Raw genomic sequence first — 21,767 nt, forward strand, 5'->3', positions numbered from 1 at the left:
TAACTACTTCTCCCTCAAACCCAGCTATAGGATATGCCACGAGGGAAGAGAAACAAAAAAACCCCCAAAAAACCATAGAACGTGGTATGCACATCTCCATAGGAGTCATGGTGACTTTCAGAATGAAAAGGCATCTTTCCTTAGTGAGCATGAAGATGTCCGTTCTGCAGCTTGTTATTAGTATGTCAACATATTATCAAGCTACTTCTATCATCTTCTTCCAGCCACCCTGTGATGCAATTACAGTGTGATCAGTTTTTTTTCAAACATGTTTAACTGTGACTAAGCAAGCTCATGGGCTGGCAAAATTGGAGTTCTTACACAACTGAAGGATAGGAAAAACCCCCATAGTATTAAGCAATGAACACATGTTTGCAAGGAAGAAAATTATTTCCTCAGTTACTGGAAGTAATTTCTTAAGTGCGTCTAAGCCACAATGCAGCTTAAAAATAATTTTAAAGGGTCTTAAGCTGGTATTTCAAGAATTCTCAGTTTCTTCTTTGCAGTAACAGCCTTAAGTCAGGAGAGAGGGTCTACAGTTAACTTTTCTCCATGCTTTCACTCTCTTTCCCTGTGGCTCAAATCAGACTGAAGATATGAATATAAGCTTTGCATATCTGCTAATGAAACCATCAAGATCTCTTAGAACAGGCAGAATAAATTTGATCTTTTATTGCAGTAAAGAATCATCTTGGAATGTATGAAAATAATTGTTCATGGTTTTTATAGGAAAAAATGTGATAAGACTATTTGAATATGCAGCACATTTTATTTACTGTGGCAACAAATATTAGGAGGACTTTTTCTTAGGCATTGTTTAATCTCCTTTCACCAACCCAGAGTTTAGTCCAGCATCTTTTAAGCTAAACTTTGACGACACAAGAAACTATTAAAAGCTGCTGATTCAATGCACAACATTCTGCACTTTCAGGTTTTCTTATTAAATCTTTTATTCCATTTGTAGACATACATATGTGCAAAAAAGAAACCAACAACAAAAATGTACGCATTTTAACTAAAAGCATTGGTGAGTGCTAAGAATATGCAGACAAAACTAAATACATATCTAATTCTTCACTAATTAACGCCCACATGCTGACCCTCGGAGGTTGAGGGTATTTCTCTACAAATGCACAGTTCTGTTGACTTGAATGGCAGTACCTACAGATCTGTCTTCTTGAGTAGCACCAAAGCTCTAGTAATGGTGCCAGCTCAACACCCTCCTTCCTCCCACTTCAGGTTTGAAGTTGTTGGGTTGTTGGAGACGTCCTCAGGCAAGCGTAATACTGGTATCATCACAGAATATCAAAATATCTTCTAGTTTAGAAGATTATTGTTCCTCACTCTTCCGTGTTATCACAGACAGGTGCTTCAGCAAAAGAGACTTTCACTTTCTGAGAAAAGTTATCCATTTAGGTTCTATTGTGTAAAAATCCTGTCTGTCTGGCTAAGAAGCATTTCCCACTAGGGTATGAAAGCTTGGAAGTTGAGTGTATTTTGCTGTTTTGTTATATCAATATAAATAGTAAGAAATGTTGGGGTGCTTTTTCACGTATAAAATTAGTGTGCAAAAGATCAGAAGGGAAAAATTTCATTGTGATCGGTGCAGGAAGATGTCCATGTGCATCTCCTGAGGAAAACTCCCACATACGAAATACTTGAAATGTTTAAATATATTTATTTAAATAGGTACAAATAGGACCAGACATTAAAAAAAGTCACTAACTTCTGAAAAAATGTCCTGCATTAATTCAAAGGATATCAATAGGTCACAGTGTATCAGGAAGCCACCTAGAAATACTATAGCTGGAAAACCTCCAGAATCACTCACCAGACCTTATGAATTCGTGTTTCACCAACAACACTCGGTGGTTTCCAGGGCTGCAAATTTTCTGTTCCCTCCTCATATTCCAAACCTACTGTGGGCAGATTCCCCTTACACATAAGGAGAGATTACTTTTCAGCTTGAAAAGAACACTGAAATGACATTCACATATTGTTTTCTTTCTTCTTCAGGTGTACTAAAGAAATAGGTCTGTTTTCTTTCCCAGGTGGGGATTTCATAATAATGGGAGAAAAGTTGTAGGGTTTGTACACCAGTAAAATGGCATATTAATATATTCAAACCTTCATGTTATTTAACATAGATATTAAAAAATCCATGTTCAATCAATGCTTATAAAAACATAAAAAGTCTACTGACAAGATAATTAATCCTGCCACTAAAACTGCTTGTATGTGCCAGCACAGGAGACTAAAATGCTTTCTTGACCCCCCAACTGTTGTCTTCTTATGGGTGCTTCTGCAGAAGGCCACTGCATGCATCTCTTCTGGCTAAAGTGTTAATTGACAGGAAAATGTATTAGAAGCATGAAATCATGGCAGTTTTGAAATTGAGAGTACAGACAGTGGCCCAAGTTAAAAGTCAGTGAGATGCCTCAGCGTTGCAGTGCTTCTAGTCACCTTGACAAAGTTGCAGGTACTCAAAATGGAGAAAAGCAATTCCTTGCACACAAATGGAGCAAAACGTGCATTTTATCATTTAAGGTGCAGATATGTCTGTAAAGACTCATGACAGGTGGAAATCAAGTTGAAATAGAAACTAGTTCTGTGTCCTGCTCCTGCTAACAGGCTCAGTATTTTGTCAAATGAACAGAGCAAAAATCTGTTCAAGTATTTACATTAAGCCGGCTCCAAACTAGTTAAAATTGAAACCTCCTGATTCTGTGGTGTATTGTGCCACCCCAGGTGGCAGGGCTGCAGCCTCACTTTGACAAATAAGAATAAAGTTACTTCTTGAAATTTCTCATCTTCCCTAGGCTGTTATGAGAGCCCATCATTCATTCCTCTTTTTTGCCTACCTGAAACAAGTATCACTACAGAGATCTTATTACACCTCTAGTTACAACAACAGATACATTTCAATTAAAAATAGATGAAAAATAGTTTTATCAGCATTTCTAGGATCACTCAAATAGAACAGCCTTCAACACATTTAGGAAAAAGGCAATGAACAAAACCAACTGCAGAACAGCCCCCCCCATTTATAGGGGTTGTCGTTACAGAGAAGTCACTGGAAAGAACGCCTGATTCTGAAGACATTCGAGTCTGTCTGTGACAGCTTCAGTGGGATAGTCACCTTCTGCAACAGGATAAGCAGCAACAGAGGATTGTTCTGAGGGGGTGTTTCCTTCTGTATTCCAAAGCTTTCTTCACTTGCTCTTTAGCTTCTCCTACATAGTCTTCGACATTTTGCATATTTATTTCAATGACATCAAAGGTGTCCGCCTGTTCCTCCACTAGCAGGGCCACCTGCAGAAAAAGCTCATGAACTTCCTTAATGCGACCTTCTAACTTCACTAGCTCCTTATGACGTGTTTCTATCTCATTCAAGGCTGAGCGAGCCCCCTTAACATCTGACAAGAGATTCTCAGAGAATACATCCCACTTGCCTTGCTCAATCATCTCCTCAATCTGGTTGCCAGAAACATCTTTGCCCATGATCTCTAGCTGCCTCTGAATGCGAATCTTGCAGTTCTCCCGTTGGTCCATCTCTGCTGCATTGTATTCAAACATAGCTTCCTGAAATGCGTGCATGAGGTCAACGTAGTGGTTCTTCGCTACCCTGGCGATGGCAGACATAGCCCCGTATTTTGTTATTGCATCTTCACTGAAATCTCTCATTATCTGGAGTTTCCTGTGGATGCTTTCTCCACGGGCCTTGATGTCTCTGGCAATACAATTAGTATCTCGTTTGATGCTACTAAGACGGCGCATGGAAGTAAGGAAGCGGCTGTTTTGCTTTCTGAGCCGCTTGACATCCTCTTTTAGGAGGTCATTTTCTGTCCGGATGTTCTCTATGTCTTTGTGAAGAATTTCCAAGGCATAATCAGTCTCATAAAGGAGAACATCGTGGGGTGAATTTTCACCATCCTCACTATCAGAAAACTGTTGGTTGTGTAACCTGGCAAATTCACGTAGCTCATTTAGACGGTCTTTCATCCTGCCTGTAAAACAGAGGAACAGGAGGAAACGAGTTTAAAGTAAATAAAATATTGGTTTACAAGGGTTGAAAGTTCCTATCTAATAACTACATCATAACTATAATGACATCATAACTATAACTACAACATAGATAACTACATCAAAGATAACTATTAATTTAAATATGTACACAGTATTTTATACAATGATGGATCTCAGATCTAAAACTCTGCTGCTAGAACACTCCTCTAGAAACTACAAAGCTTGGAAACTAAAAAAGAGCAAGAAAGAGGACAACAAATCCTGAAGACAAATCCAAAATAATAATAACACAATCACCAACCCCCCAAAAATGCCAGTCTTTGGGCAAATGATAGGAAGCCTTCAACAATCAGTGTGCATAGACGTGTTAATAACTGACTGCTTTCCACTGCTGCTCACTACAGAAATCTCCTATAGATCTTGCCCTTTCATTACATCAACCGTTCCAAGTGTCACGGGTCCTCTGTCATTCTAAGCTTGCTTTTCCTGGGAGTAGGAAGCCTCTCTGAAACAGAAATGGCATTTACCAATACAGCTGGGAAAGGAAAGTTTCAAGAAATGGTGTCGAAAGTATCAAGATACACTTAAAAAAAAAAAAAAGAAGCAAGTTTGTGCTCTCCTGATGTTATCATGTTATCATTAACCATAGTGTACCAGGCATCAAACAAAACAAGAAGTGATAGCAACTTTTTGTAAGTAAAACCATCCATCTGACCCCTCTTTTTTCTATGATGGAAGCATCCTACTAAATGAATAAAGGAACACCATTGTTACAGATCAAGATCTGTTTTCTATGCATTTGCCTCAGATGTACGTAACTACAAATTTCATTAAAAAGCCACAGAATGAGTAATCTGTACAGACCAGTTACGTGGTAACAAAACGTAAATCTCCTTTAAGTATGTTGTTTCCTTGAAACTCTAGACCTAGTGTCTTTGCAGAAAGTGAAATCTGAAAGCTTCAGCAAGAGCCCTGCACCAAGTGTTACAGCAAGCAGGAAGCTGAAAATGTCTCATCACAAAAGCTGCATATCCCATGACCTCATTTAAATTAATAAGAAAGAGAACCAATATAAGAAGCAGCACCAAGCAGGACATCTTGATCTCTGTGTCTGGAGGATTAATTTTTGTTTTGCCAGGAACTGAAGTACCTTCACAGAATTTACAAGTATGCTATCAACTGTGAACAACACAGTCCTTCAAAGATTCATCAGTTATTGCCAGGTTAAGAAAAAATGCATGTGTACATACCCAGTATAACAGGCCTAGATCTAATGTGAATTAAAACTTCAAGTTTCATGGGATTTTTAGATGGGTCAAAGATGTTAGGGAGGAGATGGGCAAGGTTCCATCACAGACACAGCCTCTTGAGCTTGTATAGTTCATTGGGGGTATATACTGGTCTTGAGAAATGTCCTGATCAGGATCTCGTTTACACTGGGGCAAAAAAGTGAATTTCCACTTAAGCAATTCTTTTACAAGCAATGTGGATCAAGAAAGTACATTAATATCCTGAGAGAAGAGCTTTCATTCCAGAATCTCTGCACTTAAGATAATTATTTCAATTTAAAACATAAGCCATATAGATTCAACTCAATCATATAGAGGGCGCTTTAGGAAATGACAGGTTTTCCACCTCCTCCCTTAGCAATGATAAAATCAAGACTTTCACCTCATGCCACAACATCAAGATGAAAAATCCCCATATGAAAGGGGGGGGGAAGTGTGGTGCAGCTTAAAAGTCAGGTTTACTTGGCTGTAAAACTGTATGACCAAGTTTGCCTAGTGACACTGAGACAGTGAAAACATCTATCCCTCCTGTCTGGAAATAGAAGTCCATTTTCTAGGCAGCATGGTGGAAAGGGAACAAACAAAGGTATCTAGCAATCTCAGGATTATTTAGATCTCTTCTAATCACTGTTTCTGAGATGCTTTTCACCTGAAATGTAGACCTGGCTCTGAAAACCAGCCACATTGCTTGCCTGACTGCATTCCTGACTCCTACTGGCTGGAGTTGATGATCCTCCCACTTCCACTCTGATCCTTGAACTGATGTGCTGTGTTCAGCAATTTATTCTTTTTGTGCTTAGCATCTACATTTGGAAACAGCAACCAATGTTTTCTGTGACTTTGAAATGACAATCCACAGCAGCAAGGTGCCATTCATGTAAACTAAATCACGTGTGTGCAGGACTATGTTGCCTTTGTGCTTACCATTCCTTGAATTTGAGAAAAACTAAATTTCATCAGCCTTCCGCAGACAGCAGACTGACAATTGGTTCAGCAATAATTATATTTTATTTTTTGTGCTTGACAGAAAACCACACTGAGTAAGAGCTCTTGCATAATAAACTCTTAATTTTGTAGGAATAGGTCTAGCCTTACTTCCCCCTACCCTCAAATGTGTAACTTGCAATTTGTCTTTCTCACCCTCAACTGTTTTAAGGTGTTACATAAAATAAAAATAGGAAAAAATGAAGTAGCAAATACACAGTAATTCACAGCATGAATATACTAATTCTGGGCTAAGTTCATGTGTATTCAAATTCTACAGTGTCTCTGTAAAAGTATGGCTAATTTTTTTTAATGCAATCCGAAAGGTTAAAAAGTCAAGCATTAAAAGAAGAGTAAAGTGCTGTCACATGAGACCTCAGGTTGCACCATGATGTTACCTACACACAGGAAGATCATGCAATTTAACACTGCCCTACCACTTCCACCATGTCTCTGCCCACAGTCTGTATAAGTTGTACAATGTAAAATTTAATAATTCATCCTTCAGTTCATGGACAGGTATCTCATTTACTATGTTGCTCCTGTTCATGTGCTCAGGGATTTCTCCTGTGATGTCCCTGGAAAGCTCCATAAACTTGTAACAGTCTTTGGGGAAGGAGGGCAGGTCTTAACAGCCCCACCCACAGATTCCAGCCCAGAGTAAGTAAGGACAACACTATCACTCTTGATGAGTTATGATGCCCACTTGAGACACCTGGAGCACAGTTCTCTGTACTGGTATGTTCAGAAGTCAGCTCTCTCTGACTTTGGTCACTGCTGCAAGCCTTGGGCACTTGGCTGAGCAAGTTCGCGAAGTAACAAGCTGGACATGAGTGAATGAACACATGGATCAAGGCTACGTGTGAGAAGCTTGTCTCCAATGCTACGTACAGAATCACCCACCATCTCCCTGAGCCAGAAAATCCAGCAGAATCCAATTCTAAATGTGAACAGAAGGAGCAAATTACAGTTGCAATGACAATCTTCAACCTGCGGTTTCCCACTGCTTAGCTCTAAGAGCCTACATTATTTGATACTACATACCAAAACTTACATTCCAGGTGGTCAACATTAGGATCTTTTAACTCTGCATTGAGAACCTGTACCCGTGGATGCCACCACTTCAAGCCTGACTTCAGAGTCCTGCAATTTCAGGGTCTTTTTGACATCTTCTTTCATTCTCCCTGACTCCTGTCTTTTTCTCTCTGTTTCTAAAGTGCATCACCTAGCCTGCTTCACACTTCATCTTCATGTTTTCAAGATGCTTATCCTTATCTTCATACAGTGCCTGGAAGGACAGAGGAGGGGAAGAGAATTACTTTCTCCCTGTATTTCAGCATCCCGTTAAGCCACAAACACCTCAGATTGCTGACAACACCGATTCAGCTTTAAGCCAGAGCATGCTCAATCACTCTGTAGGTTAGCACTTGCAATACTTGGCCAGAGAGACCTGCGAGGTTCAAGAAAAATGTTTAGATTTCAGCTTGCTTGAGCACCTTTTGCTCAAGGAACACAGCAAGGAACACACTCAATTTTGGCAAAATTTTATGAGTTTTACATAAGGAAAACAGCAGGCTTGAATGCAACACCACCGCAGAGGCGTTTCCCCATTTCAGATTCCCATTTCAAACACAGGGGAACCGGATCTTCCCAAGAGAGGACAATAACTTCCAAGCATTCCTTTGATAGTGTCAGGGACAGAACTGACACTAATGAGTTGAAACAAATGAACAAATAAGCATGGGAGAGCACATGGGGTCAGCCATTTGAAAAATTGAGCTTAACAGATCAGTATTTAGAAAAGTTGACATCCTTTACCAGATGCTGGTTTTACTCATGGAAGTTTGAATCTACTTACATGTTGATAGCATTGTTTGTAATTGAAACAGCAATATATTGACACATAGTACATTACTAGTTAGGTATAGCCATAGCACTCATTCTTTAAAATGAGTGACAATCTCCCTTATTATAGGGCCCGGTGCAGCAGCAGAAGTTGTGTCCCTGGCTGGAAAGCAACTCTGCAGAAAAAAGACCTTGGTGTGCCGGTGGACACCAAGTTGAACATGAGTCAGCAATGCACCCTTGTGGCAAAGGAGGTCAACAGCATCTGAAATAGCATTTTTGCTGGTTTTTTAATTAATTTACTAATTTTTAATTTAGCAGTTTTACTCCGACACATTTGCTAGAGTAGCAAAAGTGGTCCAGGGAAGTGACCCCTCCCATCTGACACCTGAGAGTCCACCCCTGGAGTGGGCTCCCCAGCACAAGAGACATGGACACACTAGGGTGAGTCCAGGGGAGGCCACCAAGATGGTCAGAGGTGCTGGAGCACCTGATGTATGAGGAGAGTCTGAGCGAGCTGGGAACATTCAGCCTGGAAAACGGGAAGCCCAAGGGAGATCTTCTTGCTATCACCAACTGCATAATGCAAGGGTAGACCCTTCATGGAGATGTACAGCGACAGCACAACAGGCAACAGACCCAAGTAGAAACACGGGAAAAGCCAGCCAAATAGTAGATAGGGGGCAAAGCAACAAAAAAAACCCTTTCAGAAACACTAGAAAAGGTGCCCAGAGAAGTTTTGGGATCTGCATCCTTGAAGATATTCAAAACTCTACTGGACATGGCCCTCAGCAACCTGTACTACCTGTGTTTTGAGGGGGGCTGGATTAGACCCCCAAAGTTTCAGTCTAAGTTGGTTTAGTGCCCAGCTTTAGGTCAAAAGTTTGCTAAATTGAACATGAGTGCTAAATATATTCAACCACTTGCACATGTTTATTTAAGATACATCTAGCACGTTAAAATAACGAGGCACCAACTACTCTATACTCTGGAGTAACAGCCCCAAGAGTATAAATACCTTATTTCTAAGCGTGTGTGTTTTAATACATCAGCTGTCAGTTTGATTTTCTTTTAAAATACTGTGTATATTCAAACTGGAACATCTACTTCCATGTTTGTATTTTTGGGCTAGATAAACCTGTCCTTCTAAAAACCAAGTTCCTTCTGCAGTCCATCACAGTGTGTGCACCCAAACACATGCTTGCACACACAGGAAACAGAGGCCAGGCACTGACTGCAGAGGTTACAGCTCTGAAGCCAGATACCCACCAAGTACAGTCAGCTGAGGACACGTTCAGTACACATCTCTTCATGTTAGCATGCTCCTTCTAGGTATTCATCACCACGATGACTAGCTTTCCCATGATGCATGAGAAAGACACAAGCTGTCCTGCTGCAATAAGGCTGCAGCCCCACGCAGCTCTGTATGACATGGGATATCAGAGAGGAAAGGAAATCCACTCCAAAAATCAAAAACTGTGCATATGCATAAGCCCCCTTTCCGTTAGCCCCATATACGTACAAATAGGAGTCCTGCCCAGCATATTTCCATCTGCCCTAATGTTCTGAGGCCTGTTATCTACGTAGAAATAATTTAAGGAGGAAAAGTTACTCCTATAGAAACAAACGACTTGCACACTTCTATTTATTTCAGCTTTAACATTTTTATATCCACATCACTGAGTGTGGGGACAAATGGTAAAATAAAGCAGCGGTTTCAGCACAGCATCCATATTTCATCACCAGCAGCTGGGAAGGAACCCAGTGTACATTTTTTTCTTTTACAGCATTTATAAAAGGCAGCTAGCTGCTAGTTAATACCAGCTTCTGGATTACCAGAAGTCTAGTCAGTAATCTTTTCAGCCTTGGGTAGGGCCTTACAAGATGCAACTTCTACTTCAGTTGAAGTGGCCTATTTGATGAACAACAGATATTTCAAAAAAAGGGCCAGTTAAAAATAATTTTTATCAACAGTTCCTCTCCTTCAGAAGGTAAAAGTCCTTTTGTGCTCCACTATGAACCCATGTGGCTCATCCTGTCTCAGAATGACATGTGCTTTTGGTTGCATGACACACAGTAGATGTGACCCAAGAAACAAGTGGTGAGCAATTAGGAAATAACATGCTCCTATGCAGAATAACTTCATAGCCAAGTGTGCGTCAGCACATTCCAGTAACTTCCCATACTGCTTGTAGAAGGTGCAGTACTGATGGAAACCCAGGCGGACTGGTGGAGTTGAACACACTCCAAGGCAAACAGTGTACTATTGCATAAAATTGCAAGTCACATATAGGTAAAAGAAGTGTTAAATGCAGCCAAAGCCTTTCATTTAACAGTTGGAGTCCCAGATTCAACCATAATTTTCTAGTATCTTTCCATTTTGGAAACAACTGTCTTAGACCAGATTTAATAACTTGGCTTCCTATATGTTGTCCAAAAATAGATTTGACATATTAATTAACGTGGAAAACAGACTATTATTTACAATAGGTTTTCCTCTTTCCAAAAGAGCTTCAAGTTGACTCATAGCAGAGTGTTAGTCATCTTTTCAGACCAAATCCCCTGTCTCCCCAGTCATGTCCATCACTGGTGGAACAGCAAGCTTGAATTTCTCAAATCACTCCTCTTTTTTCTTGCTTCTTGTCTACAAGAGCTTGAGGAAACACCAAAAATCATAATCTAATGACTAGGACAGTTTGCCTTCTGGAGCTGTTTTAAGATCGTACCTGTATATTAACTTCAATATTAACAACTATGACAGAGATCAACATTTTGAAATCTTTTTGTCGCCTCACTGAGAGGAAGTTGTCTTTTCTGGAGTTTCTTGGATTGGGCAATGTTTAAAAATAAACAAAATGTATTCAGGATTGAAAATATATATGTTAACATAGAACACCAGTTATAAAGCTACAGAAATCCAGCAAAAAGCTGCAAATGTATCTGAAGGCTATCAGACACTAACTACTTCATTTTGTAGTCAAAGCCCACTTACAGCAGAATACCTCCTTTATACTTTCAGTCATCCTAGTGAGAAGTGTATGCAGTTGCAAATGTCTCAGAGCAGGGTTTTTTTTCCCAAAAGCTTGCCTGAAGTGTCAGCTTCTCCATTTGCACCAGAACAAGTTACTTATTACAAGCCAACGCATTCAGAGAAGTAGGGATGGCTCCATTCTTTGCAGGCTATTTCTGCAGTCGTCAGAATCTCCAAGTCTCCCCTGTTTCCTTTCCTACCATAAAGGCTATGAAAGGCCTAGGGGGAAAAAAGAAGTAAAATTCAAATAGTTTGTTGCCTCTAACTCAAAGTAATAAGGCAATAATTTCTCGAATACTGATAGCTTTGGAGGTTCTGCTTTGACCTATCCCTGTTTCTTTACCAGTATTCAATCTCTTCAACATAAAGTAACTCTCAGTTTTGGTACAACAGCATATTATAAGTTCAAGGATCCAGGGTGCATCTCATACTTCCCAGATGTATTCAGTAAGGTTAACCAACCTGGTGTTTTCCATAGACTGGTTATCAGGTTTTCCAGACATTAGTATCAGAAACAGGAGAAGCTGCTGGTACGTATTACATGCACACATAGCATGCATTGCATTTTTTGCATATTTATGGTAAGACTGACAAAAAACCCCTGAAGTCTTAACTTGTTACTGCACAGTAGCACATGCTAATTAAACATCCTTGCATTGGAGAAGGCAGCTTGTTGTACATAGGTTGACTACTATTGTTTGTCTGCTGCTACTGCTACTACTGTCCTGATTTTAGCTGGGTTAAGGTTAATTTTCTTAGTAACTAAATACAGTGCCGTGTTTTGGATTTGTGCTGGAAGTAATTGATAATTACTGTGTGTTGATAATACAGGGGTATATTCATTACTGCTGAGCAGGGCTCACACAGAGCCAGGGACTTTTGTGCTCTCACCCAATCCCACCAGCGAGGAGGCTGGGGATGCCCGAGAAGATGGGAGGGGACACAGCAGGGGCAGCTGACCCCAACTGACCCAAGGGAAATTCCATACCATAGGACGTCACACTCAGCATGTGAAGCTGGAGGAAAAAGAAGGAAGGGGAGGGATGTTCAGAGTGATGGTGTTTGTCTTCCCAAGCAACGGTTACATGTGATGGAGCCCGGCTCTGCTGATAGGAAGTGGTGAATGAATTCCTTGTTTTGCTTTGCTTGTATTCATGGCTTTTGCTTTACCTGTGAAACTGTCTTTATCTCAAACCATGTTTTTTATCACTTTTACCCTTCTGATTCTCTCCCCCATCCCACTGATGGAGTGAGCAAGGGGCTGTGTGGTGCTTAGTTGCCATCTGGGGTTAAACCATGACAACTGGGTTGTCCAAATTTTCACTGTAGAGCTGTGCATCACCACTGACAAATTTTGAATCCTGGAGAGATGATAAAATGGATTCTCAGTATCTCCTCTTAACATTTTTCTCACAGGTCACACTAATGAGCAATTGTAACTAAATTTGGTTTTGTTTGGCTGGGTGTGTGTGTTTATGCTGTACCAGGGCTGCAGGCAAAAAAAGTGTCTCCATCTTCACTACATGGCCCATTGAAAAGTGTTAAGTCTCCACCAGCGTTGTTTGAACCCCCTCCCAAATTGGGAACTCTCTCCAGCAGTCATCAATTCATCATGTTTCTGTATAGAAATGGAAATTAAGGACAGGAAAGACTAATGCACCCCCAGATTTAGCTACTTCCTTTTCCTAAGGATGCTAGAAACAGAATATATAGTCAGCAACTGTAGATATTGAAAACCTGCTAAATCCTTGGAATCCTTGAGACCTGTGAGACGATTCCAATCAGTTTTAATGTGCACAGCTTTCTAAAAACAGAGCACCATTACAAAGAGTAGATGAACATGCACAGGATTGTATTTTATTCAAGGGGAAGAAAAACAATCCCACCATCGCTCTCCATTCAGTGTTTTCCAGTACACGCAGTACGCTGTAGGCTGACTGCTGCAGCGTGCCCATTCCTCCTGCCATAGACAACACTGAGCTCTTCAGGTAAAACTGGCTTGGATGGAGACAGTGGAACTGTACCTCCATGGGCTTAGCAAATAGTTAAGACAGAGCCATACCATAGCACTAACATAAACAGTGGGACACTCATCCATGCATTTCTTGGCAATTACTACAGCTCAGCATCTTTACGCGTCACTGTGCAAGGAAATCAGACGACGCGCTCACAGGTAGCACTGTCACTACAGTGCCGTGAGTGTATACATTATCTTATTAATCACCTCTGCTTCCCTGAAACACATTGGCTCAGAGAAATAGCTATGTGCATACCACATTTATATAACTACTATTGTTACCACACAGTGGTATTTATAAGTGATTAAGACATTATGTTGGCATCTGAGTAGAAATATGAGGTTGCATGTGATCATCAGTCAGAAGCAACATGTTCTACAGACATTTTTGAATTAGCACTACAGCATTGCTTTTTAAAACGCACATGTATTTAAGGCTTGTAATATAGTGTTACAATCTGAGATCAAGCACTCTTTATTTTTTAAAACCCCTTTAAGGTTAAATACAGGGTGTTTTACTGGTAATTGTTCCTGTGGGCCAGTACACATGAGGCTCATTTCTGGATCCTACTGCAAAATCTGCACAACTGTAACTTGACCAAAAGTTTCAGTCAAGAAATAACCCCTGCAGCCACACATGCATACCCACAGCCTCAGGCCCAGGACACGTCAGGCCTGGCAGGCTTTACGGCAATTACTCTGCACTACTTAGCAGCCCATGGGTGCTCACAGGTCCGCTCAAAGTATCAGTGAAGCTGAGATAAGATATAGATGTGATTAGGGACACACTGGTCAGCGGTACTCAGAGAATCTGGTCCTGACTGGGCATACCCAAAGCTCAAGCAAGCTTTATTGTTGCTTTCAAAAATAAGTGATTTGTCACTAACACGAAGACGGCACAAAGGAAAGGCACAGCAGGAAAAGCTGGAGTGTTCTTGTATTTTCTTGGGTTTTGTGAATGTGAATTTATCAAGAATAATCTTGGGAATTAACAGGTTAACTGTCATACTAGATCAAGCAAAAGCTGTATGTGTGATAAGCTTCTGAAGTCAAGATATGTGACAAGTCATTCTCCCTGTGATAAACTACAGAAATATGGTCTAGATGAGAAGTGCCAAACACTTTGTGTGATAGGCTAGATGAGATATCAAGATGCTTGACACAATCAGCAAAAGCTATCAAGACAGATGTAGAGACTGAACTTCATTGCTTCCCTCCTGCGGAGCCCCCCTCCACTCCCCAAAAGGAGGTTCCCAGGAGCCAGCCTTAGGCAGGAGCAATGCCACCACTCCTGAGGAATGATGTTCCTCACCAGAGATGCCTCACATGGGGACCACCCCAAAATGCAAGTGTAACCAGAAATACCTTTTCTGCAAAACTGCATGAAAGTGGTAACCCCTCATTTGGTGCTGAGATGAGTTTATTGGATGAAATCAACATTGCCTCAGTAATTTCTGCACTGAGCTTTGTCATCCCTGCACTATGGGGATGACCAAAGAGTCAAAGGCAATCCATGGGCCAAATAAAAGGTAATGGGAAGTGTCTCATCCAGCACCTTCATACTTGACACAGCAGTTGCCTTTTCACCATCAGAACTGGTTTTGAATATGCCAACATTATGGTGGGTGTCTGTCACAGAGGTCATCCGTATTTTCCATTAGCACCTTGGAGAGTGGAAGCAAATGTGAACCTATAGAGGCTCCAGGAGACACTGAACTGGGAGTGGAAGCGAGCTTTTGGTGGTGGAAGGGAGAAGAAATGATGGAATTTAAGATGATCTTGGCAAGAAAGAGAAGTACTAACAAAAATAAAATGAAATTTAATTGGGATGAGCCTGGTATGGTACATTTAGAAGAAATTGTTTGCACAGATAGAAAGTAGGGCACACCTAGTCTGGTAGCAGGAAAGTATTAGTGAGGTTGTAGCAGACTGCAAGCTAAAAATCAAGTTCACAATATAATGCCGTTGTAAAAACACTGGTGTCTTATATGAGAGATGGCATGGGAAGGACTGGTTTTACTCTACTTGGCATAGGTAAGGCCTCAGCTGGAACAGTACATCCTGCACTGCTTATCACACTAAGATAGTTGCAGCATACTGGGCATTGTCTCCAAAAGGTTTAGAAAATACAGCCCTGGAAGAAGAGCAGTTAAACAAATTGTGTTCATCATGAAGAAGACCAGAGAGGGAGAGACAGCACTGAAATTTATAAAAGGAGTTTATAAAAAGAGAAATGATCACTTTGTTCCCTGTGTCAACACTGGAGACACATGAAGTAATCAATTTGTTTCACACATGAGATCTATGTTGAACTGGCTGTGCCCAGCTGGAAATCAGACCATTTATCTGAGGAAGTACTGCGGGACTCTCTTCCTCAGGGGACAGAGAGAGGCTACAGAAACCACTCTCAGGTCTGGTTTAGAAGCACTGCTACAATGCACCAAATGGATTAGGTAACGTCTGACACTCTCCCCATGGCCCTGTATTTCCATGATTTGTTCAGTGCCCTTGCTCACAGTCTTGCCGTGTGTCCAGCACAGGTGAGCGCAGGCCCACTGCCTGCGCTGGGGAGCAATTTGGTTGAGACTCTTCACCCAGCAGATTCTTTTCCCTCTCTGTTATTTCTGCACCAGTGGCAACTACCATTTCTCCTTTTGGAGCAGATCTTGGTTACTGTTATAATATAATGGAAGCTGTCAGAATCCCACAGCGTCAAAAATTTCCAAGGCTGTGATATAATATGCAGTTGTATTCCATAGCATCATGTTTATCTGCAGGCCCCATTTTAATGCCTCAACAGATCTTATGTAGTTCTTCATGAAGATTTCTCATGACAACAGGGTTTAACTTGCAGTTTTAGTTTCAGCCAAAACACCAGATACATTTGCCATGTGACTTCATGTGCCATTTCAGTTTCAGAGCAGTGGTCATACAAAGCAGTCAGTGAAAAAAAAGAAAAAAGTCATCAGAAGTGTTGGGCATCTCAACCATTCTTTCTTAAGGATGACTTTTAGTCTGTTTGTCTGTTAATCCTTTGGTCTTTTCTGAATAAAAAAATGTTTGGCTCATCCTGTAGTCTCAACACTTCCATATAAAACTATTTACATAGCAAGTAACAGCACTGGTAAGAAAGCAATACCCTTTAAACTTCATACTCATCTTACAAAGTCATATGTTGCCATTTTGATCCATGACAGCTTAGAAAACGGTTCCTAAAATACCATCTAAAGAACAGGAACAAGAAGTGTGAATGTCCGGTTTAGGCCGGTGTTACTCTTCTAGTCATTTCCTTTCCTGCTATCATAGAGTTACATGCAGTTATCTCAGACCTACACGAGTACCAGCTCTTCTTGGCAGGAAAGAAAATGAGTATCAGTTAATAGGAAGCAATCAAAGAATGCCAACTTTTGCACCCACTCGCAGATCTGGCCACGATGATGCCCAAGAAAGGACTAAAAGCTATTATAAGCATATAAACCAAATTTTCTACAAAATCTGCTCTGGAGCTCTTTGTAACCACACAAGAGTGTATTCATAACCACATATAAGCACTATGAATGAAATTTTAATACTCATTAAGCCAGAGAAACAAGGCAGCTAGAAACGCAGACACCTGTTGGGACTGGACGAGGAGACTCCATATTTGAAAGCACCTCTGGTTTTCCCTCGTCCTGTGCAAAACCCAGCTGCCCCTTTTGACGGACCAGAGCTACCCGAAGGCAGCCAAGGCACCTCCGGACCCGAAAGCCCGGTGGCCATCCCAGGTGGCCATCCCCTGCCGTCTCTTCTGCCTCTGCAGAAAGCCCCGCGGCTCCTCCCGCCTTGCCGCGCTGCGGGCACGCACCGGGACTCACCCCGAAGGCAGGGGACGGGGCGGCAGGGATGGCGCTGCCCTCCGCCCGGCGCTCGGGGACTCCAGCTCATGCTAAGCGCTGCTCGGGGATACGGCAGGACTCCCGTCCCGGGAGCTGACACCGGCTCTCTGCCGCCGCCGTCGTGCCCAGGGTGAAGGAGCCCAGCCCAGCCCAGCCCGGCCCAGCCTGGCCCAGCCCAGCCCGGCCCGGCCCCCGAGGAAAGCGCCGGCTCGTCCTCCCCCATCCCGGCAAGTACTCACCCCGGGCAGGGCAGAACGGCCCGGCCGGCCCCGGCCCGGCTGCTCCCCGGCGCTGCTCCCCGCGGTGCCGCTGCCGCCGCGGCGCCCCCGCCGTCGAGGCAAGCGCTAGTCCCCGCGGAGGTCCCGGTCCCGCCCCCGCCGCCCGGTCACCCGCCTATTGGCTGCGCAGGGGGTGATTTGCATAACGGCGCCCCGCCCCTGGCGGGCTGGCATCGCGGCCGTCGAGGGGCGGATGGAGGGGCGGCGTGCGCCGTGTCCCCTTCCTCCTCCTCCTCCTCCTCAGCCTTCCCCGTCCCCTCGCGGCGGCGCTCGGCTCGCACTTCCCAGCGGGGGGAAAGCCCGCCCCGACGGTGCTGGGAAACGTGGGTGGGCTGCGGTTGCCCGTATCTTTGCCGCCGTCCCCATGGACCCCCCTGCCCTTTCCTGCCCTCGCCTCGTCGCGGGAAGCGGGGGCTTTCCGATGCCCGCCGCCCGGCCGCGAGGGGGTGAGGGGGCGGGGCGGGGTGCAGGCGGGGAGGCCCCGGACGGACGGGGAGCTAAAACCGAGGGGGCGGGCGGGCGCCTGCGGAGCGAGCCGGGGCCAGGCGCCGCCCCGAGCACCTCCTCGTCCCGTCCCGTCCCGTCCCGCCCCATCCCCCGCTGCGTGATGCAGCGGCGCCCGACCCGTCCTGCCGGCTCGAGACGTGCGTGACGAAGTGGGGCGTCAGAGGAGCTGCAGGGAACGTCATTCGGACAAATGGCTGCTGCTTCGCGTGGGCAAGAGAAGGAGCGCTCTGCGCCGTGCTTCGGGGGAAGGGTCAAAGTTAGCCCGGGTTTGGCTGGTGACTTCGACTCTGATAACTTTGACCATTCCTGGGGAAAAAACCCACCACCTTCCCCATCATTCTAACTGAAAATAAAACCCCACCAAAACCAAACAAACAACCCCCCTAAGCAAACAACAAAACACCCTCCAAAAAAAACAAACAACAAAACGTTGATCACACATTGTTAATACACAATAATAATACACATTAATAAGTCACACAAGTAGTTAGAGAGGTTGTTCATGTCTTTCTGAGATAGGAAGTTTTTTTCTTTTCTTTAACATCTTGGACATTTCTTTGGGTCTATTTTTTTCTCCCTTTCACCACAAAAGCTGGCAATAATTTGAATCTGAAGTTACTTTTTTCTTAGTGCCAAGTGGGAGATGAAAGAGCAACTGTGCTTTCCTGAGCCGCTGTCAGCTATAATAAGGCTCCAATTTTTTTTTTTTTACATTGCATCAGTCCCATCCTGGGTGTGCCGAAAGAAAACTCTGTCATGATGGAGACAGTTGCAGAGATGTAGGAAGCCTATTCCCTCCTTATTTTCTATGCTGTTGTTGTGTCAGAAAAAAAAACCCTTAAGCAATACGTAAATACTTGAGGTTTAACAGTCAGTTAAAAATATATCTGACAGCTCTTTCTCCTTGAAAAATTCAGGACTGTACTGCAGGGTTCTTCCATGTGGAGTCTTTGCTGGGATTTTTCTCTTAGACCTTGATGCTGGAGCTGAATTTTGGCAGGTGGGTCCCATCGGTCCTGAGGGCACTGAATTATGAGTGGGATTTTGCTTCTTTTCCAAGCTGCTGCTCTGTGAGACCCGCTGTGGCATTCCCAACACACAGGCAGGTGCCTTTCTCTTTGCCACTGGACCACAAAAAGCAAATGGGCCTTTAATGTTGTTAATGCAAGTGGAGCTGAAAATAAAGCTGCCCGTTAAGGTAACATCATGGGTAATCAAAGATACAAGCTGCTTTGTATAGCATGGAACAACAATTACAAATTAACCTGCTGTTGTTGCAGCAGAGGCAAAGCTATGGGTTCATTGATTGATGTGTCTGATGACCCGACCAAGAGCAAAATGCCCATCTAGAAACATCTGGTATCTTCCTTATAATTTGTGAGGAGGGTATGGAAGACCAAATAGATGAGCGGCAAGTCTCCTCTACTTTGGGAGAGACTTCAGGTACAATTTCAGTAGATGAGTAGCAGCTAAGGTAGCAATATTGTTAAATTACTAAATTTCTAAGAAAGGAAACAAAGTGTAAGAGGGCTTCATTATTTCTATAGATTTTGTCACCTAGATTAGACAAGGTTAAATAAGGTTGAAAACTTTCAGAGACAGCCAGCTAATTAAGCTACATGAATTGGTAGCTAAAAAAAAAAAAAAAAAATCACCATTGACAAACAAGGACCCTGAAGTGCTTGAGCATATTATGTTGCTAGATCCTACAAAGGGTGCCCATTTGCATGGTGTTATGAGAAACAAACCCAAGTCAGTCATATGAAAGGACTGCCATGTCATCATACGTATGAAAGACACTTGTTTTAGACTATTATGCTCATTTCAGTCACTTCTGAAACAGCATGAACAGTGTAGATTGGTAATGAAAATGATTGGACAGAGAGAAGTGATTTGCCCATAAAAAAAGATTTTAAATGTTCAGTCTTGTCATTTTATCCTCCCTGAGCTCTGAGCAGTGTTACGCACAAAGTTACAAAAGCACCAAAACAATATTTTCACTTTGTACTATCTCTTATTATATGAGAGACATTTAATGAAAAATTGTCATTTACCAGTGAAAGGAAATACTCGATTTACATAGATAAAGGCAGAATCAGAGATGCCAGTAATTTTTTTAAAGGAGTTTGGGCAACATAATGGTCAATACACCTGGAGACAGGAAGCCTCTCTCTTCTTTTTTTTCTCTGAAGCATTGGGTTTTTTCCTTAAAGACTTATAAAGCTGAGCTAGATCTTGAGTGATGACTTTGGATGAGCCAGATTTTACTTCCAGTTTCCTCATCTCTAGCAAGAGGAAAGACATCATTACTTTCAGTGCTCATAAATGTGTAGTGAAAAGTAATACATAAACAATTTGGAGTCTTGTGTTTGTCAAAATACCCTGAGGATGTGTCATATTTCAAGGACAAGCCACAGAGCAGAGGGGCTGTCTGCACCAGGGAGACCCACTGTCTCTCTGCTTTGGTGCCTGATGCTTCTACCCAGGTTGCTTACCAGGGTAATCAGAGAAGAGCCTGATCAACTTTCTTCCAAACCCCAAGAAATCAGAAATTACCTGCATGCAGATTTCTCTTTGCTACCAATTGACAACATCTCCAGCCATCTGGGACTTCTGGGGAACTCAGTTTCAGGAAAGAGCAGTTTCACCAGGCCAATTATCTACTTTCAATTCTACACCCTAATCTACTACGTAGAAATACCTCTATGTTTGTCTGGAGTTTACCCATTTATACAGAACTGTTTGCACCCATAACACCTGCACTAATTTCAAGTATGGAGTTATAGCATTGTCAATCTAGAATAACTGGCACTTTGAAACTTTTAGCTAAAAATAGAGCTAAAAATTGCTACCAGTGCAGTTCTATATCACGGAGCCAGTTCTCAGACACATACAAAATTCAGGTATGCTTTTCTGGATGTGCAGTACAAACGAAACTCTTTTAAGCTGGAATCAGGGCTGATGTAATCTAGCTTACAGTGATTCAATTAAATTACTGTTTCATTGTCCTGCATAAACAACTTTTTTCTTTTTAACCTCATGGATCAGTAAGCGCTCCTGAAATTACATGATTTATCAATTGCCAAGGTGAGTGGAGACTGACACTTGGAAATTCTGTCACTATATTCACTACCAGTTCTTCAGCTGCAGTACTTCCACCCTGAGTAAGGCCCATCAAATGCTCCTGCTCTTGAGTTTTCACACATCCCTGCAGCCTTTGACAAAAGCTACTGACTTTACAGAACAGCTTCATCACTAAACGTTGCTGATGTAAAGAGATCCTCCTTGGTTGCATGAGGAACAGACTGATGGAAAGGACTCAGAAGCCGTGTCTCCACAGCTAACTAAATCCACCTTCATTCTTTGCTGAAGCCAGTGGACTTACTTGGATTTACAAGGGATAACACAGTGCTCTACATATTGAGCCCTGCAGATGTTTTTCTTTTTGCTTTCCTTTTCTCTCCTTCATTAGGAAGGAAGAAGGCTGTTAGAAGAGGATGGGGTGCTGAAAGCTGTACAGATGTAATTGCTGCGGAGCTCAGAGCCCTGTGCTAGGGCCCTGTCTCTTGCTTACTTAGGAAAGGATTTAACATTCTTCTCCAATTATGTCTGAAAGGCATGTGCAGCCAGCCCTGGGTATAATGCCTCTGAATTCCGTGTGAACCACAACTTGGCACCCATGCATGGCTTGAAAGGTTCATTACTCATATCTGAGTTCTTAAAGAGCTGCAAATCTAGTTACGGTTGTATTAAATGCCAGATTGGATGTACGGGAAATAGCCCTGGGACTTCTGTTGTCTCGGGAGATGACGGCAGGTGCCAGCATGTTTTGCTAAGCTAGTAACCGATGAATGAACAAATTCAAAATATTTTCACATGAAGGGTGTAAACAAGTATAGTTAACTGGAGCTGATG

General features: G+C 42.6%; 1 protein-coding gene across 3 annotated transcripts; it reads right to left on the bottom strand.

Annotated features, from left to right (window-relative positions):
- Positions 1-757: 757 nt before the first annotated feature.
- On the bottom strand, positions 758-17,370 carry STX11 (syntaxin 11). 3 transcript variants are annotated; one of them, XM_037392693.1, is made up of 3 exons: positions 17,307-17,367; positions 7,344-7,587; positions 758-4,007 (listed from the first exon to the last, which is right to left on the bottom strand). In XM_037392693.1, the coding sequence occupies exons 2-3, from the start codon at positions 7,369-7,371 to the stop codon at positions 3,136-3,138; spliced, it is 900 nt and encodes a 299-aa protein (XP_037248590.1). In that variant the 5' UTR covers positions 7,372-7,587; positions 17,307-17,367; the 3' UTR covers positions 758-3,135. The 3 variants fall into 3 exon arrangements, with proteins under 3 accessions (XP_037248590.1, XP_037248591.1, XP_037248592.1); XM_037392694.1 differs by having other exon boundaries at positions 759-4,007; positions 7,354-7,587; XM_037392695.1 differs by lacking the exon at positions 7,344-7,587 and having other exon boundaries at positions 759-4,007; positions 17,307-17,370.
- Between the last annotated feature and the right edge of the window lie 4,397 nt (positions 17,371-21,767).

This window comes from Falco rusticolus, chromosome 6, assembly GCF_015220075.1.
Source record: "Falco rusticolus isolate bFalRus1 chromosome 6, bFalRus1.pri, whole genome shotgun sequence".
Taxonomy (NCBI): domain Eukaryota; kingdom Metazoa; phylum Chordata; class Aves; order Falconiformes; family Falconidae; genus Falco; species Falco rusticolus.